Consider the following 21,692-nt stretch of genomic DNA (forward strand, 5'->3'; position numbering starts at 1 on the left):
CCAACCTGCTGGTCTGGGTCCATCTCCAATGACAAATTGTTGGCAGAGCTGCCTAAACCCCTGCTGCCTCTGGTCTCCATGGCTCTGGAGCAAAGGGCTCAGGTTTGGGGGGTTTTCAATCATTTCTGCCATCCAAGGCATTGCAAGCTCCAAACATGGGCAGGATGAGAGCGAAAGTGAGGGTAAAGGCAAAGGTGAAGATAAAGTTGAAGGTGAAAGTGAAGCTGATAATGAAGGTGAAGGTGATGGCCTGCTAAACATCCCTCAAAACACCAGGGCTTCCAATTGTTTCCCAATTCTGTTACTTCCCATCTCTGCTCTCACTGTTTGCTCTGTGCTCCCTGTGTCACTTTGGCCCCTCTCTTTCCCTAGACCCAACTTCTTATGAGAGGTGAGATATTGCAACCACCTGATCTTCACAGCACCAGGGTGACAACTCTTGGGGAGACACAAGCTAACCCAGGACCAGCATTCCCTGCATCCTGAGAGATGCAACCAAAGGCAGGAGCAGAACACAGACCACTGGGATGCCCGGGCAGTTTGAACCCTGGCACTCCCAAACTTCTGAATCCCTGATTTTGCATCCTGCCTGAATGAGCAACCAGCTCCCAGATCCCAGAGCAGCGTGCAGTGGCAATCAGAGCACAGCAAATCAATTCATGCCAGGCTGTACCTTGCAATGTAAATAATAAATCGGATTCGGTAGCAATTGAATGCAGCCCCGAGCCCTGAAATCGGGCTTGGGGAAAATAAGAACTTGAGGCTGCTGAGATGCAGCAGGGCGGTGCTATGGTCATTAGCTGTGAAATGCTGGAAAACTCTGCTCGGATAATGGTTTTCATTTGTGCCCGTTCTGGGCAGGGAATAACAACCACAGCGCTGGGGCGGTGGCGATGCCCGGCCTGGGGGGAACCCTGGTGAGGACAGCAGGATCCAACCTGCTTGAGCTTCAGTTCCCTAATGGAGAGCAGATGGAGCTGGATGAAATTATTTTGGCCCCCCAAAAAATTGCAACACATGCAAAAATAAAACCCTCAAATTAATGGGAATTTCATCAGGTTTCGGTTGGGAGAGAAAATACCAGAGAACAGCATTCCACTGCCCCGAGCCCTGCGGAGATGCAGCTGGACACGGGGCAGCATCATCTCAGCATCCCTGCACGGGGTGCAGAGCTACAGCAGGACCAGCAAAACCTCCCCACCTCATCAAACGCCCACGAACACCTGCTTAAAATACATATGTTTATTTTTTCCTTGCCAAAAAAGAATTAAAACACTGTTTTTATATCTTCTACCCTTGCTGGTAATTGATTAGAAACCTGGGAGAGGTGGATCCGGGCGTCCCGCTTGTCCTTGAGGACGGTGCCATTGCGTGTGTGTCATCTCATTGGATTAAGCTGCAAATTCACAATTTCATTTTGGGAAACAATATTAAAGAGAAAAAACAACCCTCTGTGCCGAGAGAAAGGAGGTGATCAGGCTACGCTCTCAAATAATTACAGGCTGCCTTGAAAATAACCGTGACGTGCCAAAATCCAATTAGAAATATATCTATATAAACCTCCAAATGGATGAGCTTCCGTCGTTTCAACCCCTCCTCTGTGTCCCAGGGAGCATCAAACAGGGAGCAATACTTTGGATGTTCTCTGCCAGTAAATCATCATCCTTGGGAAGGTGCAGATGAGTGGCAGGAGGGTCACCTGCCCGGCCAGGGACCAGCAAAGAGCACAGAGACCCCCTGGGCTCTATAAACCAGAGCTCTGATGTGACCTGCAGCACCCCCTACCCTGCAGCACTGAGGTCTGGTGCTTTATTATCAACAAGAAAATAAATTCCTTTCAGGGAGAGATTTTCAGAACACTAAATATTTCCATGCCTGGTTAAGTGCCATCCATCACCCCATACCAGGCAGGAGGCTTCAGCACGAAGCTGTTTTTGATTCTGTCACCCTGCAAGTGCCTTAACAAGCTCATTTTAACCTCTTTGCCCAAAAAATTTGGGGGTAGGGGGCATTTGGGAAAACCCCTCTGTGGTGTTTGGCTTGGGATTGTCAGTTCCCAACCCACGGGGCTGCAAGGAGGGGGGCAGTCCCCAACACCCACCTGCATTCACAGCCCTCAGGCCCGTGGGTGGGTGCTGTGGGGGGCTCTGTGGAGGTGACATCCCGACAAGGCAGGATGTCCCGAGGCCACCGAGGCCACCTGCCTGGCCACCGATGGATGCGAGATTCCGGTTCCTCCCCTTTGCTGGGTGCTCCCTTTTCCTGCTGACGAGCGGTTTTCATCAGTGAGCAGACAAGCAAAGCACCAGAGAAATTAGCCACTTTTCTCCTTGGACAAATAACTTCCGTCTGAAGGCTTTTCATCTCCTCCCTCTCATCCTCGCGGGGCGCGGCGGGAGGAAAGCTGATGTTTAATTACTTCCTTTATTCTCTGAAAAACGAACGTGCTGAATCATCCCAGCCTCGCACCCTCTCCGGAGGCTGGCGGTGGGGAGGGACGGTACCCACAGGGACACTGGTGCTCTCCCAAATTCATACACATTTAGAGGGGCAGCCTGTTGGTCCAGGGCTCACTGGTGCTGCTGTCCCCACCTTGTCTCCTTTGAACCCACCAATGCGTTGAGAAAACGAACCCCTGTCCCGTGCTTTCAACTTCCCAAGCTATGGTCTGGGTTTAGGGCTTTGCCTCCCTGCTAACTAACTCCTGTTTAACTGTGGAAACTCCTCAATCAGATTTTAAAAGAACCAAAGTCAGACCAAATCCCAAGACAGAGTTGCTGGGGCTGGTTAAGAGATGTTCCACCATGGGAGAGGTTGAGTGATAACCCAGGAGTGATGCTGGAAGCTGTAAAGCTGAGGATATCTGGAGCATGGAGCAGGCATGGGGATGTGTGGGACCACACCATCTCCCCAACCCTCCTCATGCATCTCGAGGCTCAAGGTTTTTCTCAAAATCCTTTGGAATTTCAGAGGGATGAGCAGCCTGAGCTTCCCCAGGCACTTTTGGGATGCTGGGCTGGCACTGGACCCATTTGCAGATGAAGTGGAAGTAAATTCTTTCCCCTGTATACATGAAACCTTTCCTGGAGAAGTGCAATTACTACTAGAAAAATCAGTGAAAGCAAAGGCTGGGAACAGCACAGCACTTATTTTTAATAACAGCTTGGTGTAATCTGCACACATTTTTCAAGTGACACCAGCCTTTTCCTGCCAAGGTCCCTCTTTAACCATATTTCTCTTGGAAAATTTCTGCCATGGCTCAAAAGCTCCATGTGTAGACAGAGACTGAGGGAGAAATGGGAATTTCAGAGGGATTGAGAATACATTCTTTCCTTATCTGCCTGCAACAAGCAGTACTGCCCTGCCTGCTCTCTTGCAGCAGGAGGAGGATGAATGCCAATTCCCCCCAGGGATTCTTGAGGGGGTATTTTAGTAGTAGACTCTTTGCAGGCTACACAGAGGGTTTGTGGCCTGGTGTCCCCACTACACAAATGGTTTGTGACTCGATGTCCCCGCTCCGTGAGTGGCAGCACAGTTGGCTCGCTGAACATGGCAGCCCTGGCTGGCTCCCGGTGTGGAGCTGAGCCAGCATCAAGCCTGGTCCAGAGCAGCTCCTGATTGAGCATCCAAAATTTTGGAAAGCTCCTATTGATTCAGGGAGCTGAATTTAATTCTGGCAAGTGCTTCACACACACACACAGCTGCACAGCCCAGATCCAAGAAGGGCGATGAACAGCCACGCAAGGCTAAGAGCAAGGTCACTGCCACCCCCTGCACCCTCACAGCCCCGGCCCACGGCAGCTCATCAGCACACAACGTGCTTAACCCTCATCTTAAAACAAGGGTGAGGCTGCTGCCCTATGCTGCAATGGGTCTGTGACAGGGAACCCCTTGCAAAGGTGGAGTATCACAGCACAGGCATCTTCTTGTCCTTGTCCTGGGCACCCAGCAGTGTCTGTGTCCCACCCAGCACAGGATAACCGCAGGGTGCACAGCCAGACCCCGGCCCCTTGGTGGCTGCGAGTGTTGGCAGTGATGGTCCCTGGCTGGGAGTCGTGTGTGACAGCTAAAGGCAGGCGCCTCCAAAAATACCTGGGGGGTTGTCACCCTGGGGGACTGACGGGTTCTGGCAATGCTGTTCTGCTCCTTGCTGGAATACCGAGCACCAGGGAGGCTCGGTGGGTGCCCACTCATGCTGAGGCCACCCACCAGAGCCCACGCCGTGTACATGGGGATGAGCACCCTCCCCTACCTGCCCCCTGGCACCATCCGGGGAGCCGAGGGTGGGGGGGAGAAGAGAAATTCGGGAGATAGCGAACAACCAGGTGTTTTCCGCTCTGTGCCCACCGCTAACGTGACCAAAAACCTGTGCGTGGTGCCCGCTGCACCCTGGTGTTCCCAAGGACCTGTTCCTCAGCTGGAGAGAGGGAGGCGGGGGATGATGCGCGCAGCCCCGGGCAGGGGTCGGGGGATGCTCGGGGATGCTCGGGGGTGCTCGGGGAGGGCGGCAGCGCGGGGCCGGCGGCGGGCGGAGCCCCCGGGGGTGGCGGATCGCGGCACCGCCCCCGGCGCGGACACCGGGGCGGGGCGGGCGGGAGCGCCCGGTGCCGGCGGCGGCGCGGGGGGCGTGGGGCTCCGTCCCCGCCCGAGCGCGGCCCCGCTGCCGGAGGATGAGCTGCGGCCGGCCCAAGGACATGGAAGGTACCGGGCGCGGGAAGGTGGGGGTGGGCTCAGGTGCGCGGCGGGACGAGCTTCCCCCAGCCCCGAACGCGGCGGGCACGGAGCTGGAGGGCTGCCCGCTCCATCCGGGGGGCTGCCCGCCCTCCATCCCCTGATGCTGCCCTCTCCATCCCGGGGGGTCTGCTCTTCATCCCTGCCCCGGCGCTGCCCCCTCCATGCCGCGGGTCTGCCCACTCTCAACCCCCCCAGTGCTGCCCTCTCCATCCCGGGGCTCAGTCAGTGCCTCCACATCCCCATTTGCTGCCCTCAACATTCCGGGGAGGGTCTGGACCAATGCCCTACCCCCCGTATTGTGGGGTAACAGCAAAATGGGCTGGGAAATCTGGCTAGAGAGAAGGGATGCAGGTGTGAGGGCAGGGCAGGTGGGCCCGGGGTAGTTGGAGCTGGATAGAACCCCTGGGAAGAATGTGTCATGGTGGAAGGGAGCTCACTGCAGGCAGGGGTGTCCATGCCTGTGGGCTCCCACACCTGCCTCCTGCCAGGAGAACCTGCCCAGAGCCGACCCGAGGTCCTGCCTACTGCCCACACTCTCCTGGGTGCCCGACCCTACAGAGATCCACTGTCCTGGGGTGCTCAGGGACCTCCTGGCAGTACCCATTCAGGGCTCAGGAGCACAGACACCCCCAAAGACATGCACAGTCACCCCAGAAACCTTGCCCACTCCCCAATTTTGTCTGCCCAGGGCACCCATCGTGCTGCACTGGGAGGACGGAAAGGACATCTGCCTTTTGTTCCCTTCCTCCTCCATCCTCAGGAGGCTCCAGCATTGAGCAGCCACCAGCTTGAGCTCTGTTCCCGCACCAGTCTCCCATCTCACCACCTCTCACCTTCAGAGGGAAGCACTGGGTTGATGCTCTTCACAGCCAGGGCCTGAGCCGAATACACCTCAGGGGAACCTGAGGCAGGAGGGAGTCTGAGTCCTCTCTGAATCTAGTTTCGTAGTCTTTGAGGTCAGCAGGTCTTAGGGAATGGCTCAGGGCAGGGTCTGGTCCATAAGGACATCCTGTAGGCACAGCTTCAAAGATGGGATACGTTTGGGGGTTCCAGACAGTGTCACTGGGATGATCATCCCTAGGGACTCTGCCAGTGCAAGCAGCACCTCTGCCCTGCACCAGGGTGAAGCCACATGGAAAGGATGGAGAGGACCAGGGCAATGGCAATGCCAGCCGGGCTCATGGCTCAGGCAGATGCCTCTAAAAGCGAGATGAGTCCTCCACAAAGCTGCCCCAGGAGCAGAGTGGATTCCCCTTCCTAGGAGTTTTCAGGGATTTCTGGTCCCATTCACCCCTCACCTGCCTGGAGGAACACAAGAGTGAATGACCAGCTCTCTGAATCCTCCTCCTGGCAAACATGGTGTGATGACCCGCCCTTAAGGTTCGACACACACAGGGAACTAGGAAAACCAACGAAGGGATTTCATTCCTTATGAAGCTTGTTTCAAGCTTCTCCCATTTAATCCCGGGAAGCCTGTCTGACCCCAGGAAGCCCGGCTGCCCCCGCCACAGCTGCCTGCATACATGTCCCCAGCTGGAGGGCAGGTCTCTGGGACACCCACGCGTGTGATGGTATCAAAGACGCTGGGAGCAGGCTTCAGGCAGTCTTTGCCTGTCCAGGCACTGAACTCCCCTCGCTGTGCCCCTGCCTGCTCCTCCTGCAGCCTGGCTGCCTGCTGCCGTGTCCCCCGGGCAGGTCCTGGTCACCTGCGAGCAGGAAGCATCCGTGAAAGTCACCAGGAGATGCTTTTGTCGGTGCATGCTGCCACATCCCGCCCCGAGGTGTCTCCATCCCCAGGAGGTTTCCCTTCCCTCTCCCCAGCAGCGGCTGCTGCTGCTCTGAGCCTCTCCAGCGCTCACGTTTCACTAGCCATAAAAGTGTCTGGAGAGGGAGCGGGAGCGGGAGCAGCCTGGCGAGGGGAGGGAGCGGCGTCTGTCCCTGCCACTGCTGCTGACCCTGTCCCACCGCTGCTGGTCCCCTTGTGGTGATCCGGACCTGGCCTCCCCCCATCCTGCCCTGAGAGGCTGGAGACATGCCCGAAATGGATCAAAGAGCCATGGAAACGAGCCAGCAGTGATTCCCTGGCGGCAAACAGGCAGTGGGGTGTCCATCGCAGGGGGCTGGCAAACGTGGTGCAGGGACCATGGACCAGCTCGTGGGGACTTGGAACAGTGGGGTCACAGTGGCTGTTTGGGAACCAGAGCTGAGCACTCCCTTCCCCACTCTGGCTCGTACCCATCCAGCCTGGAGACTCCTGCAGCTCCATTTCAGAGTTCAGCACAGCCTTTGCTCTCTGACCCACACTGCCTCTGCAGGCACCTCCCTTCTACCCAGACCCCAACATGGCCATAACCACGATGGCTTTGGCTGGGAGCAGGTGCAGCCCACACTGAGCCCTGTAGCCCCTTCCCGGGAAGGCTGCTTTTCATCTTAGTGCCTCTTTTCTTTTCCTCCTGCATCCCAAATGCCTCAAGCCACCGGTGACCCCAGTGCTGCCATACTCATGCCACGGCTCCACTCAGCCCCAGGGCACTTTGATGCCCGGTGGGTCAAGTGTTTCTTGCAGCAGCCCCTCAGGCTTCCCGTCCATCCCAGTGCCAGCTGGCCCTGCCGCGGGATTAGGCGGGAGCATGCGAGGAAAGCACCGAACATCTCTCCGGATCAAACGCCCACGGGGCAGTGGGGAGGGGGAATAATTCACCCCCCCCCTCCATTCAAAACCAGCTCGGGGCTGCCCGGAGCTGGGATGAGCCTGCAGCCAGCGCTCAGTGGCAGTGGGAGGGAGGCGATCGGGGAAGTCAGTCAGGTGTGGACGAGGTATGAGGGGAGGCAGGGATGGAGCCGCACTCGTGACAGCGGTGCCGAGCGCTCACGCGCATCCCTCCTCCCGCCGAGATGCAGCAGGGCCGGCCATCCCTCTGCTGCGTCTCCACCATCCGCAGCTCGCAGGGACCACCCGAGCCAGGTGAGGGGTCTCCAGGGAGCGGCTGGGGGGTGCAGGGCATGGCTGGGGAGCGGCAGGGTCAGCGAGTCTGGTGGGAGATGCTGCATGTACATCCCTGGCCGGCGGGCACAGCCTCCGGCTTGGCAGAGGAGCAGAGGGGATGGCGGGTGGCTGAGTGCTCTTGGGAATGCTGTGGTTACTCCCTGTGCAGGGCATGGGAGTAACCTGTGTTGGATGTCACCCCGCATGTCCCCAGCCCAGGGCTGCCCTGCCATGGGGCTCCTCTGTCCCCATCCTTCCCTTGCTCCAAAACATTCCTTGCTCAGCACCACCTTACCCTCACCCATGTCAAATGCTGCCAGGTGATGGGAAAGTTGGGACCCGAGGGCTGGACTGGGGGAGACAAAGCTGTGGAGGAGCTGCCAGAGGAGCTGCCAGAGCCTCTGGCTCCAGGGCAGTCACTGCCCGCCCCAATGGGGAGCTCTGCCGACGATGCTCCCTGCCCTGCCTTTCTTCTTGGCTTGTTGTTCCCTTTGTCTTTCACCCCTCTTTCTCATCTGCTCCCTCATCTCCTCACTCCTCATCTCTCACCTCTAGCTGTGTTTGCTGGAGGAGCGGAGATGCCCATGTCCTGCTGCTAGAGGCAGATGCTCCACAGATCCCTATGGATATGGGTCCTGCTGATGGCCAGAGCCCCCTTTCCTCTGCTCCCTACAGCGAGTCCTGGGGAAGCTCTGGCACAGCCAAAAGAAGCTCTGGCACCAGCCCCTCCAGACCGGCTGTGTCCATATCTGCCGCAACAGCCGGTGGGATGGACAGTTTCCAGCTTGGGGGTATCCCAGAGTGGCTGTGTCAGGTCTGGGTGCTCGGGATGCTGGGGACAGGACAGCCAGTGGCATGGAGAGAGCATCGGGCACCCTTGGCTGGAGGGAGCACAGCCTGGTGTAGACTTTGCCCACCAGGTTCAGGGTGTCTGGGGCTTTCGGAAGCCATCAGAGACATCCCCATGCTTTGAGACAGACACAGAGACCACCCCTGCCAGTCCTGCCTCTGCTCCCCACCGAGCCTCTCTGTGGATCTTGCTTCCACATGGTTTCCATGCAATTGTTTCCCCAGCCATCGGACAGGTTCCCTGCCTCAGTTTCCCCATGGCAATGCTTGTCACTCGGTGTGTTTGAGAAGCAACATTGTGTGATATGATCTGGGTATCCTGGGACACATGGGCAACTCTTTTTTTTTTATTTTGACTTTTTTTTGCCAGCTCTTCTCTTACATGAAGGTGTGCTCGAGCTGTCCTTTTGAAACCTCTTAAAACCCACTAATTAGGAAAATGAACTGCATCAGCGTTTCTCCAGCATTTTTACTCTCTCAGGGTGGGTTATCCCAAAGGTGGATCTCCTTCAGATGCTGCTCTGCTCTTGGAGGTGGTTTGTGACTTGCCCAGCTCCCCGTGGTGGGAGCAGGTGAGCTGGGGGATGCTCTGGTCTTTGCTTCTGCGGATCAGAGCTGCTTATGTCAAGCCGTCTGGCTTTTATCTGGAGCAGACAGAGCATGAGCCCCTAATACCCACTTACCCCTCCTCCCACAGCAGCCAGATCCCTTCACCCCCCTCCAAAGGAAAGGTTTGCATCCTCATTGTAACCCCAATACCTCCAGCTTGTTATAACAGAAGGAATTGGACTTCGAGGATCCTTGTGGGTCCCTTCCAAATCAGGATATTTTGTGAATAAGGGACAAAAAGTACTTGTGTGTAAATGGCTCTTTGTGGTCATCACTGATGTGCTGGCACATTTGACCATCCCTGGAGTGCCCAGTAGCCATCCCCTTTCCCATCGTGCTGCCCAGGGTGGGTTTCACTGCTCCCCTTCCCTCAGTGGTGGCAGTTTGCTCTCAGCCTGGTCCATGGAAAGTGGCCCCCTCCCAGTTCCTGTCCCAGCAGCATGGCAGTGACGAGCAGGAGGTTCTAACCACGTGTTGGGATCAGCTGCAGGCCCCACATCTGCTCGGCTGGTGGGTGTCAAAACAAGTGTCACTTGTGAGGGGTTTGTGTGGGCAAACATCTTGTCGGGTGCCTGCTGGATCCTGGTGCCAGCTGGCGGGTTCCTAGGCTGGTGGTTTTTCTCCCTGGCAATGGGAAAGGAAGGCAGGAATGGGGGGAATTTGAAGAAGGAGGCCACAGCCTGAGTTTAGCAGGTCCTGTGGGGCAGAAGAGGCATTTTTGGGTGCCCAAGCGCGGGGTGGACGGTCACCGTGGCCATCTCTCATCCCCCTTCCCTCCGCAGCCGCTGCCGCCGCCACCGCCCACTTCAGCTTCTGCCGCAGCCTCCTGGAGCACACGGTGTCGGCCGAAAACCTCAGCTACCGCCTGCAGCGGAACCCGGGCAGCAGCCTCACCTGGCACGACGGCCGGAGCCAGCGCCCCGACGGCGGCCGCACCGTCAAACTCCTGCGCCAGCCGGGCACCGAGGGCTCGCAGGTACCGCCGGGATCCCACCCCGGGCGTGCCAAGGGGAACTCAGCTCCTCACGTCCACCGGCCCAGCGACTGCCCGCGGGAGCATCTCCTCTTTCCCTGCGGGATCAGGCCTTCAGATCCCACTTTGCTGAAAGCCCTTGTGATTATCGGGCATTTGATTATAGTAATATACATAAATATAATAATTTAAGTATGGTCATCAGGCTGAGGGCTGTGCTGGGGTGAGCTCTGTGTGTCACCTCCCCTCTGTGCATCACCTCCCCCCCACAGCTGTAGCTGGGACTTAATTTTGCAGTAAATGTGCCAGAACCAAATTCTTTATAATGCCTTAAAATGCCTGAGCGTTTGTGTATGTCTCCTAGCCATGTTTGGGCCATTGTCCTCCTAAACTTTGGAACTTCATTGTATTAAGGAGGCTGTGAGCCAAAGGCTTCCATCCATTCAGTGCTGTACAGCCACAGGAAGGAGCATCTTCCCTGCATGTGGCTCCTGGTGCTTTCCAGCACTCCCATAACACCCTGGAGTGGTGTTCAGAGGCAGCACATCCAGCCAGTGACTGCTAAAAAGAAAATGGGGAAAATCCAACTGCCAGGCTTCCAGCCCCCAACATGGAAATGCTTTTTCATTGCATGGGCCCAGCTGGTTTGGCATCAGAGGGGAGCATGGACCCTGCAATGGATACAATGTCCCACGTGCTGGTGGCACTGTCCCCATCACCTCCAGATGCCCAGGTGGCTCCTGCAGGGGGACACTCCAGCTGTTCTCCAGCTGCCCTCCAGCTGCCAGCTGTGCTCATCATGGCTCTCCCTCCTCCACTTCTGTGTGCCGACCAGATGGATTTAGGGAGAGAAAGGTTTTTAATTTGCTGTAAGGAAGGAAACATTCCCGAGCAAAAGGAGGTGATGCAAATTGTTCCTTGCAGATCCCAGGAATGGCTTCCAACCCCCCTCCGGCTTCCTCAGCCACCTCCTGCCTCCCCGCCAGAGCAGCCTCCCAGCCCTCCTGGCTGCTCTCCTCCACACCGGTGCTCGATATTCATGGCTGAGAGTTTATCAGAGAGACAGCGCAGCTCAGCCGGCTGGAAAACGAACCCACGATCCTTTACACCTTCCCTGCCTCTCTGGGGAGTGCAGGACTCCCTTGGGGACCCTCCATGGGGAGGGGAGGATGAGCCCCAAGCAGGCAGCGCAGGATTTAGGAATGCCGGGATGGTCCCCGGCGCAGGGCTGTGTCTGATGAGCGAAGCGCGTGCGGCCGTGTGCGTGCCCAGGGAAATTGCCAGTTGTTTGTCACCTCTTCCCCCATGCCTCAGAGGGTTAGTTGGATAATGGCTGTGGGAAGCTCGCAGTAAGCTCCCGGGAAGCTTGTTGTTATTCCCCCCAGCCCCTCCGCTTCTCATCATTACTCGTTAGTGAATCCAGAGCGAATCGCCGCCTCCTCCTCCTCCCCACGGCACGCTCTCCGGTGCGCTCAGCCGAGTGTGAAGGAGCCGCGCAGCCGGCGCGGGCTGGGGCTGCTCCCGCAGGCAGGTGACTCCCGGGATGCGTCTGGGAGAGCCGGGCAGCTGCCGGGGTCTCCCTCAAAGGTGAGGGTTTGGTTAGGAAACCGAATTGTGTGCACTGTCTATCGCATTTTTCCATCTGCTTTGGAGATGGACTCCTTGGTTATTAATGTACAGCCTCCGAACTTTGCCTTCTTCCCTCTTGCTTGAATGTTCCCAGCGAGCTCTGCTTGAGGAAAAGCGCCTTTCCAAGCCCAAACGCATCCCTGGGCACAAGCAGCAGCTCGACCAGGCTGGCCGGGCTCCTCAGTGGGAGCAATGCCTGGCAGGGGGCAGGGAACACATCCCAGCCCCTCCACTGCCCTCCACCGCCTCCTCTCCGGTATCTCTCAGGCACGTGTCATTAGTTTCAGTAACCGCGGGATGTCTGGAGTCCCTGTTGCACTAATTATCCCTGCTCCTCTATTAGACATGCTTAATTAGCCAGTGTTCTCACACAGAGGTCGATGTTGGCATACGCACTGACAACCTTTCCCGTGCCGGTGTGTCCCTGCATCAACTGCTGCTCCCGCCCTGCCCCTGCCGTGTCCTGGGCATGAGTGAGCCCTCCTAATCCAGTCCCTTTGTGATGTGGGCAGCAGGGACCCCTTTTCTACACTCACTTGCCCATGATCCAGCCCAGGACAGTCCCTGCAGTTGGGCACAAGGAGATGCTTTGGAGCAGCGATGTTTGCTGGTGCTGCTCCAGGATGAAGTCTCAGCATCACCAGCAGCAGAGAGCTCACCAATCTTTCCTGGGTGCTAAAACCAGGGAAGAGGAGATTCCTGCATCCTCCAGACCCATTTTCCAAACAACCTTGAGGATTCCCTGGGAGAAGCAGGCTTGTTTCCCTGTGCAGTTACAGCTCAAGACAATTGGATTGCTTTGTACAAGACAAATCACGAGGCCAGAGTAGCTGTGATGTGGGAGAGGAAACAGAGCTACTTTGTGGCTCAGGGTGAGACTGAGTGGCTCACAATGAGAGTGGCCACTGCAGCAGGCAGCTGGAGGAAGGCAGGGAAGGTGGGATTTAGGGATGCTGTCAGACAAGCCTTGTCTCCCTGTGGGTATCACTCATTACTGTGCGTGGCAGAGCTCTGCAGGAGGGGGAGAGTGGCCATGATGGTGTGCTGAGGACTGTGACCCTGCTTTATCCCGGGTGTCTCCGGGCAGGGCGGCACCTCAAGAATGGGCTGTGGGGTTCAGAAGCAGCTTTAGACACCTGAGAGGCTGCAGGACCTCATTGTGGCTGATCAGTTCAGGACTGGAGGGGGTTGAGATGGAAAGAAAGGGAGAGTCCCTCCTGTTCCAGGGTACCAGCTGGCTGCTGGCTGCTTTCCCGGGGATTTCTGGTGGGCATGAATTTGCACCAGTACCAACATCTGCTGGGGATGGCTTTGCACCAGTTCCTGCTGTCCCCCAGAACCTCACTGGCTCCATCCCCACTGAGAGCTGCCAGCAAGTGCCTTTCTCTACCTGGTGAGGAGGGGACCCTGGGGGCCCCCCAGGACATCTCCTGACCCTGTACAATGATCTCTTGGGCTGGGAGATGTGTAGGGGAGCTGGACTGAGTCTCTTGTCTGCAGCAGGAGGGATGGGGAATTTCAGATGTGGGGTCTATATAGGGTAGGACCCCAACTCAACCTCCCATCCTCCCTCCCATCACCTCCCTCACTGGTTCCTCCAACACTGCAATGTCAGGGTGATCCCAGAGACTCCAGAGGGTGCAGAACTGAAGTCTGCCAGCATCACCACAATCCTGCACAGCCAACCAGCCTCTCCCCCATCCCCATGGACTGACAGCCATTTTCCTCCTCGCAGTGTTGAATCCCACTAACCCCCTTCCCTCACACTCCCCTCAGGGCCGTGGCTGTGACCACTATGGCATCTACCACACCAGCCCCACGCTGGGCAGCCTGGTCAAGCCGGTGGTGCTCTGGACCCAGCAGGATGTGTGCAAATGGCTGAAGAAACACTGCCCACACAACTATCTCATCTACGTCGAGGCTTTCTCCCACCACGCCATCACAGGTACGGTGTGTCCTTCATTTCTCAGCTGGACTAATTTCCATTAGAACATGCTCCTGGGAAATGGCTGTTTGGAGGTTCATGGTTCAGAAAATGGATATTCTGCCCATTTCTCCCCACGAGATGCAGCCAGCGTGAGAGCAGGAGATACAGGGACACTGATCCTGGCTGGGCAGGAGGCATCTGCCCCTGGCGTGAGCTCCAGGATGGGCTGGAAGTTGTTTAAAAGGAGGATAAATTGGTTTATAAGACGGAGAAGTCTCTTCTCCTCACCTACATTAATATAATAATATTTTTATAGTTTTTTAAATACTGAAAATTTCTACAGAAGAGGAAAAGCTCTGCCTAGTAAGAGTACAAGTTGCAGATGACTTTGTCCAGGTCTGAATCTAACTCCCAATCAAGTCCTTGGAGATGACCCACTTCTCAGACCTGCTCCCTCCTCTTTGCTCCCTGAGGACAGTGGCTTTGACCTCTGTGTTAGAGGGCAGAGCTCTGCCAGGTCCAGGGGACAGCGGCAGGGAGAGGAGCACCGGAGCTGCCCGGGAGGGATGCACAGCCCTAATGCAAGAGCTCAGCCAGCCCTTGCCTGGGTAACAAAGGCAGCATTAGTGAGTGTACGCCGGGAAGCAAGGACAAAAGCTGGTTTTAAATTCCTTGTCTAATAGCCCCCAGACTGGAGGAGAGTGGCTCGGCGGGGACTGGAGTGCTAATGCGTTGTGATGGGCACCCCCATTCCCCCGGGATGGCCAGCCCTTGTGGGGACCCTGCGCTCGAAAAACATCTCCTCATGTGGGAGGTGGAGCGGAGAAATGGAAAGCTGCTGCCTGCAGGGGTGGGTTACACGATTGTGGTGGCAGTACCTGTCGGAGACTGGGGCATGGAGCTGTCCCCTGGCACTCTCTGAAAGTGAGGCCACGAATCACAGCCCCACAGAATGGTTTGAGTTGAAAGGGACCTTAAAACTCATTTTGTTCCAACTCCCTGCCATAGACAGGGACACCTCCTGCTAGACCAGGTTGCTCCAAGCCCTGTCCAACCCGGCCTTGAACACTTCCAGGAGTGGGGCAGCCACAGCTTCTCTGGGCAACCTGTGTCAGTGCCTCACCACACTCACAGTAAAGAATTTCTTACCAATATCCCATCTAACCCTGCCCTCTGTCAGCGCAAAGCCATTCTCCCTTGTCCTGTCTCTCCATGCCCTTCCCCATCCCTGTGAGCAGTGAAAGAGCACTTGAGGATTTCTTTCATCCCTGCCTGCTGATGGGCTCCCCTTTCCTGGGGTCCCCCACAGAGCCCTGGCGGGCACCAAGCTGTTCCGTGTTTGCAGGCCGGGCGCTGCTGCGGCTGAACGGGGAGAAGCTGCAGCGCATGGGGATCGCGCTGGAGGCGCAGCGGCAGGAGGTCCTGCAGCAGGTCCTGCAGCTCCAGGTGCGCGAGGAGGTCCGGAACCTGCAGCTGCTCAGCCAAGGTAGGGCGGGCGGGGGGCCAGGCAGGGGGAGGCTCCAGGGCTGGACTGTGGTGAGAAGGGATTAGTCGTGGTGCGCAGGGCCAGGCTGCCACACACAGCCCAAAATCCGTCGGTGCCGTTTTGCGTGGAAGGGACGAGGTTCTCCGGGGCTGGCAGTGGGTGAGCTGGGATGTGCCACCCTGCAGGCTGTTTATTCCTTCCTCTCCCACCTTGTTCCAGCTTCTTTTGGAAATGTCTCCTAGCTGATCCGTCTGTTTGGCAGATTGCACCAACACTGTGAACCGAGCTCCGCTGGGATGGGCTGTGCACCGCCGAAATGAGACCTGAGCCACACGCTTGGAATACGAAGAGACAGCTTCCCAGACACTCTGGGGCTCCTCTCCTGCTTCTTCCTTCTTTTTCTTTTAAAGGAATACATTCTTGTGCAGGGATGGAATGTTTCTTCCAGCAGACATGGCTCTTGGCTGGAGGAAAATTAGCCAAGCGGCTGCTGGGACAGATGATGAACTTTCACCCACCTGAGCCTGATGGTTCACAGGGAAAGAGATGGAAAAAAGGAGATGGCAACAGGCATGGCTCAGTGCTGTGGGGAAAGGGAACATGGTGATGATTCCTGGGACAGCTCAGAGCCATGTGCAGGACACTGAAGCATTGTGCACGTGGGCAATATCCCAGCACTCGGCAACTTGTATCTGTGCCTCGGAGCTTATTTAGAGAGTTTTAGTGTTCTCATCAGACTGGGCTGTCTTCCAGCGTCCGAGGAGGTGACGTTATCAGCAGCAAATAAGATGATCCAACCAGCCAAAAAAATTCAAAGCAGGGCCAAGACCCCAGCACCCAGCTCCACTTGGTGAGTTAAAAATGGAGCTGAGTCATCAGAGCTGGAAAATCTGGAAATAAAGGCAGGATGGATGCGCTGGGAGGGTGCTGTGGCCTGGAGGGAGCTGCGCCAGGAGATCGTCCTTCATCAGTGGGCAGAGGGGGGAGCCCATGCAGGGGCCAGTGGGAGCAGACGTGGATGCTGCCGGGTTGTGTGGATGCTGCCGGGTTGTGTGGGTGCTGCCTCGGGTGAGGATGGGGGATTACTGGGTGCCAGGTACCCCCAACACCGATGCCCAGCCCTGCTCCTCTCCATGCTCCCACCAGCTCTGAAGAGCTCTGCTCCACCAGGCATTGGCAGGTGCTCATCCTGACCTCCTGCCCAGGGGCTGGCGATGGTGCCACCAAACCCAGGCGCCTTCCTGATGACCTTCACCATCAAGAAGGTGAAGGTGTTTGCTGTTATACCCCTCCACCCACTAAACCGCCCTGTCCAGAGCCACAGGCTGCTCATGTGGGCAGGTAAGGAACACCCATGTGTAAAATAGGATCTGGGGGTGGGGTGGATGCTGTCACCTCCCCACGGTCCTCCTCCAGTGATGAGGGCAGGGCTGTGGATCATGGGGGTCCAAAAAGAGCAGCACCCCAGAGTCCCTGGGGCACTGGGATGTGGAGGCAGGTCACAGTGCCCCCCAGCCAGGCACCTACGCACCTGCTCCTCTGCTGGTAATAAATTAGAGACTGTTATTTTAACTCACTGCTTTTCCAACTCTTCCCACGTCTGAACTTGCGCCGTGAGTTTGGTCCCTTCAGCCCTTCCTGGGTATGCTCAGGAAATGTCTACAGCCCTAAATCCCCTGGGACAAGCACCTCCATGTGGGACAGGGGTCCTGATGACAGTCCTGTGGGAAAGAGCCTCAGCCTGGGGGTTTGCCAGCATTTATTTCCTCCGCAGCTCCAGAACCATTGAGAAGTAAGAAGCTTCTCATCTTTGCTGGCATGTGGCTAAATGGGGACAGTGGGGGAATTTGGGATCATAGGTTCTGCTGTGAGGGAGGGATATGGTGGGGCAGTGCAGGATGCAGGATGCATGGAGCATCTCTGGGCTCTGGCTGCGGTGACTGCACTGAAACCCCAGAGGAATTGTACAAGGTTCAGGTGATGGAAATATCTCAGAAAAAAAATCTGGTTCTCAAACCATTTTGCTTTGGATAACAGATTCACCAAATGGTACTTAGATCCAAGCATGGGGGTTCTCTCTCCTGCAGCTGAGTGATCCCAACAGCACCAGCACTGCTGGTGAAATTTTCCACACACATCTGTCACCCTCAGAGCAGAGGTTTGGTGCTGGTCTGAAGGCAAAGCCTGCAGATATCCAAAATCCGAATTTTCTCCTGGAAGGCATAATCTGGTTGGTGCTCACAGCACAGTAACCCAGACCACATGACTGATATGTCTCTTCTCTGGGGGTTGGGGGTCTGTGACCCCCTGGCTCCATCTGCAGGGAACCAGCTCCAGGGCTTTCCTGTGTGCAGCCCCCAGCACCCCAGGACACGGAAATTGGAATTTTTTACTCTGCCCGTACTGACCTTTTCAAATATGCAGCAAAATTGGCTCTTCTCACCTCACTAGAGACTCATGATCAACAGAGCTGGGAGAATTTATTGAATTTTACGAATAGGAAAGAAAAGACAGGAAAAAGCCTATCTCCCCCCTGTAGGGTTTGTTTTTGCCCTGGCGGTGAGTCCTGGGGGGGCAGTGGGAGTGGTGGGGGGGCACAGGGGACTGCGGTGTGGCTGGAATGTCGAGCACCCCAGAGAGCAAAGGACGGCTGCCGGGTGTCTGCGCATCGTTAGAGGGAGATACTGAGCTTCTCTCCAGAGCTTCGGAGCTGCACAGGGAGAAATGGCTTCTCCAGGCTCCAGCTGGGCTCATGCGGTAAGCTGGTGCAGATTTGGCTCTTAATGCAGCTGTGACACACAGAGCAGTGCTGGGGCTGCCCCGGACCCTCTGGGAAAGGCAGAGTCCCTGTCCAGGTCCTGCCCCAAAGCCCAGCTGCCCTTTGCTGTGGTGCCCCCATGTGTCATGTTCACCTCTGCCGGGCTGTGCTCTGGCTCCCTCCAGCTCCTTCTCCACATGGAAGAAAGGAGACACAGAAGAAAGCAGAAACACCACCGGTGCACTTGGATGGAACTCCAAGTACAGCCCTGCTGGGGTGTCCCTCTGAGACCCACCAGGGAAGGAAGGGGCTGGAGGAGCCAGGTGAAACAATACTCACAAGACAGGCAGAGGATGCTGTCCTGCCCCCAGTCCCCTGCTCTGCGAGGATGGCGGTGGTGAGAGTAGAACATCCTTCCAGGCTGGCTCTGGAGCACTGCTCTCATTCTGGGCCAGTGTCTGGTGCCATCTAATCCCCTTGGCTTGCCCGAGGGGCACCCAGGACTCTGCCCAGGGAAGTAGGATTCATGTGGAGCAGCCCTGACACAGCTTTGCCTTTGGTAGCTCTGGGCGCACAGCACAAATCCATCTGCGTGGTGGATCCAAGGCAGCACAGTCCTCCCCATGGGCAAGAACCTGGGGGGTGCTGCACCAGAACCCTGGAAACTGGAGGGAGATGGATGCTCAGGTTCTCAGACCGAGGCACAGCTCGGTCACTTCTCAGCTTCTGCTGAGCAAGAAAAATACCTTCTACTTGTCCAGCTCTTATCTGCCAGTGGTATTCCAGGTACTGCCCCAAAACAAACACCACCAGACAATGAAACACAGATGAATTGGGCGTGGATTCATGCAATATTAAAACCAGACAACAATTAAAGCAAACAGAAAACACTAGCAAGTATCAGTCAGCCCCCTGCAGCAGACAGGAGGATACAGGCAGCAGCACTGGGGCATAGGGTCAGGCAATAGCCACTCACAGAGCATGTGACTCCTGTCTCTGATAAACTTTTTTACCACTTTTTTTTGGTGGACATTTTTTGCAATAATCAGGACAATGCATTGCTGGCATCAAGGATAATGTTCAGCATCTTCCTGTCTTACAAAAGAACAATCCAGCAATCCATTCCCAGTGGTAGAGGCGGTTCACAGATTCCAGCAAGGTTTTCAAGCAGAAAATAAAAAAGCCAGCAGAGATGCCCATAGAAAATGTATGCAAATTTGTCTGAGTAATTACTGAGCCCGGCTTGATGATGCAGACACCTCCAGCTCTGAAACGCTGCTGATTGCAGCTCTGATGCAGGAAACGATCCCCATTCCTCTGACACTGAAATTCACGCCCGGTGCTGAAGGAGCCTGCGCTGTCCCTGGCTGCACGGGGTGAGAGGACACAGTGTGCTGAGCAGGGAGGTGTCAGCTCCTGCCACCGGCTCTGCTGAGCTGGAGCCAGTTTAAATCAGAATCCTATCCCCAGTGGATTGCTTGTTCAATCTAATTAGGACCCTGTCATCCCATCAGGTGCCCAGGGAGGATTACAAACCACCCCAAATCGTTGGATGGGAAGCTTGATGTGGCAGCCCAGAAAGCCAACTCTGGGGTGCATCTCCAGCAGTGTGGGCAGCAGGGTGAGAGAGGTTTCTCCTCCTCTGCTCTGCTCTGGGGGGGCCCCACATGCAGTGCTGCCTGCAGCTCTGGGGCCCTCAAAGGTTCTCAAGGGCTGGAGCACCTTTGCTATGGATGCAGGCTGAGAGAGAGAGGGTTGTTCAGCCTGGAGAAGAAAAGGCTCCGGTGTGACCTATGAGCACCTTCCAGTGCCTAAAGAGGCTCCAAGAGAGCTGGAGAGGGACTTTGGACAGGAGCATGGAGTGACAGGACAAGGGGGAATGGCTTCAGACTGGCAGAGGGCACAGTTAGATTGGATATTAGAAAGAAATTCTTGCCTGTGAGACTGGTGAGGCCCTGGCACAGATTGCCCAGAGAATCTGTGGATGCCCCATCCCTGGAAGTGAGCAGCAGCCTGGCAGGGCTGCCTGAGTGCTGGTCTAAATCAGAGTAACCCTGGGAGGTGTGAGATGCCAGCTCCTGCAAGGGGGACAGTGAAACAGCTGCTCCTGGGCTGCTCCAGCAGCCTCATCCCAGTACTGGCAAACCTCTGTCTGCCTCATCCCATAGCCCTGATCCCCATCCCTCTGCCTGGTGCTGGAGGACAAGACAGGGCTTGTGGGCGTGCAGGGTCTCACAGCGACAGCAGCAGAAGTCTTCTGCCCCAGCATGTCCTTACTGCACATCCAGGACTAATCAATCTTGATTCATTGCTAATGAACTTGAGAACAGTGTTGGGATGGATCAGGTGCCACTCAGGGTGAGATGGATAATATAATTAAGATTTCCTCAACGGTCCCGTTTTTCTTACCTTGTTAATTAAGCTGACGTGGGGCCCTCCATGCAGAATACGTAATGAGAGGCTGCCAAGACAGAGCTGGCTGTTAGCAGGAGGTGGTGCTGGGGAAAACATCGGCCTTGACCACATGGTTGGGGATAGTTTAGGAATTCTTTGGGAGTTTGGTCTTCCCAGAGTGGCCAAGAGCTGATCTCTACTGAGAAGTCACTACATCCTTTAGACAAATGCACTTGAACTGCACAGGGCGGATCGTGCAGTCACAGGGATGCAGGTGGAGATGGATGGGCTCATCCACACCCAGGACAGGCTGAGCACCACAGGGCAAATTACAACTTCCCAAAGCACAGCCCAGGGTGTGGGCACAGCCACTGCCTGCAGAAAGCCACGAGCAGCCCCATGGCCTCAAGGAGCGTCTCTCACTGCTGCTGGAGCCAAGGAGGGAATGCTGCTCCACTCCCCACGGCCCAGGCATGTTTTTGGTACTTGCACTCTGGTGGTGACTTATGACAATGAATTAATGGCCTCTTAATAAGGGTGACAGTTCCCTTAATTAGAAAGTATCAGAGCAGGGATAATTGCTTTATTTCATTTAGTTCCCCTATATTACTTCCTTCATTTTTGGTCCTCATTCTCAGCTGCTGGCTGCCCTCTGGGAGCTCTTCCTTCCCAGAGCCAGAAACACTCCCAGGGTCAATGGACATGACATGGAGAAGGGAAGGATGGAGAGAGGTGGGTGTGGGTATGGCTGTGGTGCTGTGGCTTCACTGGGACAAAGATGGAGGGGGCAGGTGCAGATCCAGATGTGGTGCTGCCACTTTCACAGGGACAGAGCCAGGTTTGTGGCAGCGCCAGGTGCTGGCAGCACCTGGGCAGGGTCAGAACAGGTCCTTGGCAGTTCACACTGGGGTCGGTGGCACATGGGACAGCCCAGCACAGGACATGGGGCTGGAAAGGCTGGAGTAAACAGGAGAGAGCTTCTGGAGGAGTTCCCAAGGATGACCCACCAGAGAGCAGGCAGCAAGCAGCAAGTAACAGCTCTGAGATAAATTATTAATTCCAAAATTAGTATCATTTGGGTCGACTAGAGCTGTGCCCCAGCCCGGATGCACCAGTAGCTTTGCTGCAAAACAAAGTTGAACACTCACAGTGTTTCACTTGTGTCTTTTTTGGAAGGCCAGATTTGGGGTTTGGTTTTGATAAAACATTCCCAGGCAACGTGTTTGCCCAGGCTGTTAGTGGGGGGCTCCAGGAAAAACCTTCACACCCCTCACCCAAACTGAGCCACTTCGCTTCCCATCAGAGGGTGCATTTTCTAAAACTAGGGAGGATTTGGTGAAGCCACAG

The 21,692-nt window shown here is 56.1% G+C and overlaps 1 protein-coding gene across 2 annotated transcripts; it reads left to right on the forward strand.

Annotated features, from left to right (window-relative positions):
- Window positions 1–4,666: 4,666 nt before the first annotated feature.
- SAMD10 (sterile alpha motif domain containing 10) lies at window positions 4,667–16,232 on the forward strand. Of its 2 annotated transcripts, none has more exons than XM_051803414.1 (5): window positions 4,667–4,701; window positions 9,961–10,154; window positions 13,557–13,725; window positions 15,053–15,193; window positions 15,413–16,232. In XM_051803414.1, the coding sequence occupies exons 1-5, from the start codon at window positions 4,671–4,673 to the stop codon at window positions 15,433–15,435; spliced, it is 558 nt and encodes a 185-aa protein (XP_051659374.1). In that variant the 5' UTR covers window positions 4,667–4,670; the 3' UTR covers window positions 15,436–16,232. The 2 variants fall into 2 exon arrangements, with proteins under 2 accessions (XP_051659374.1, XP_051659373.1); XM_051803413.1 differs by having other exon boundaries at window positions 15,456–16,232.
- The last annotated feature ends 5,460 nt before the right edge of the window (window positions 16,233–21,692 follow it).

This window comes from Manacus candei, unplaced genomic scaffold (genome assembly GCF_025592945.1).
Source record: "Manacus candei isolate 608988 ecotype Guabito, Panama unplaced genomic scaffold, ASM2559294v1 h1tg000057l, whole genome shotgun sequence".
NCBI lineage: Eukaryota > Metazoa > Chordata > Aves > Passeriformes > Pipridae > Manacus > Manacus candei.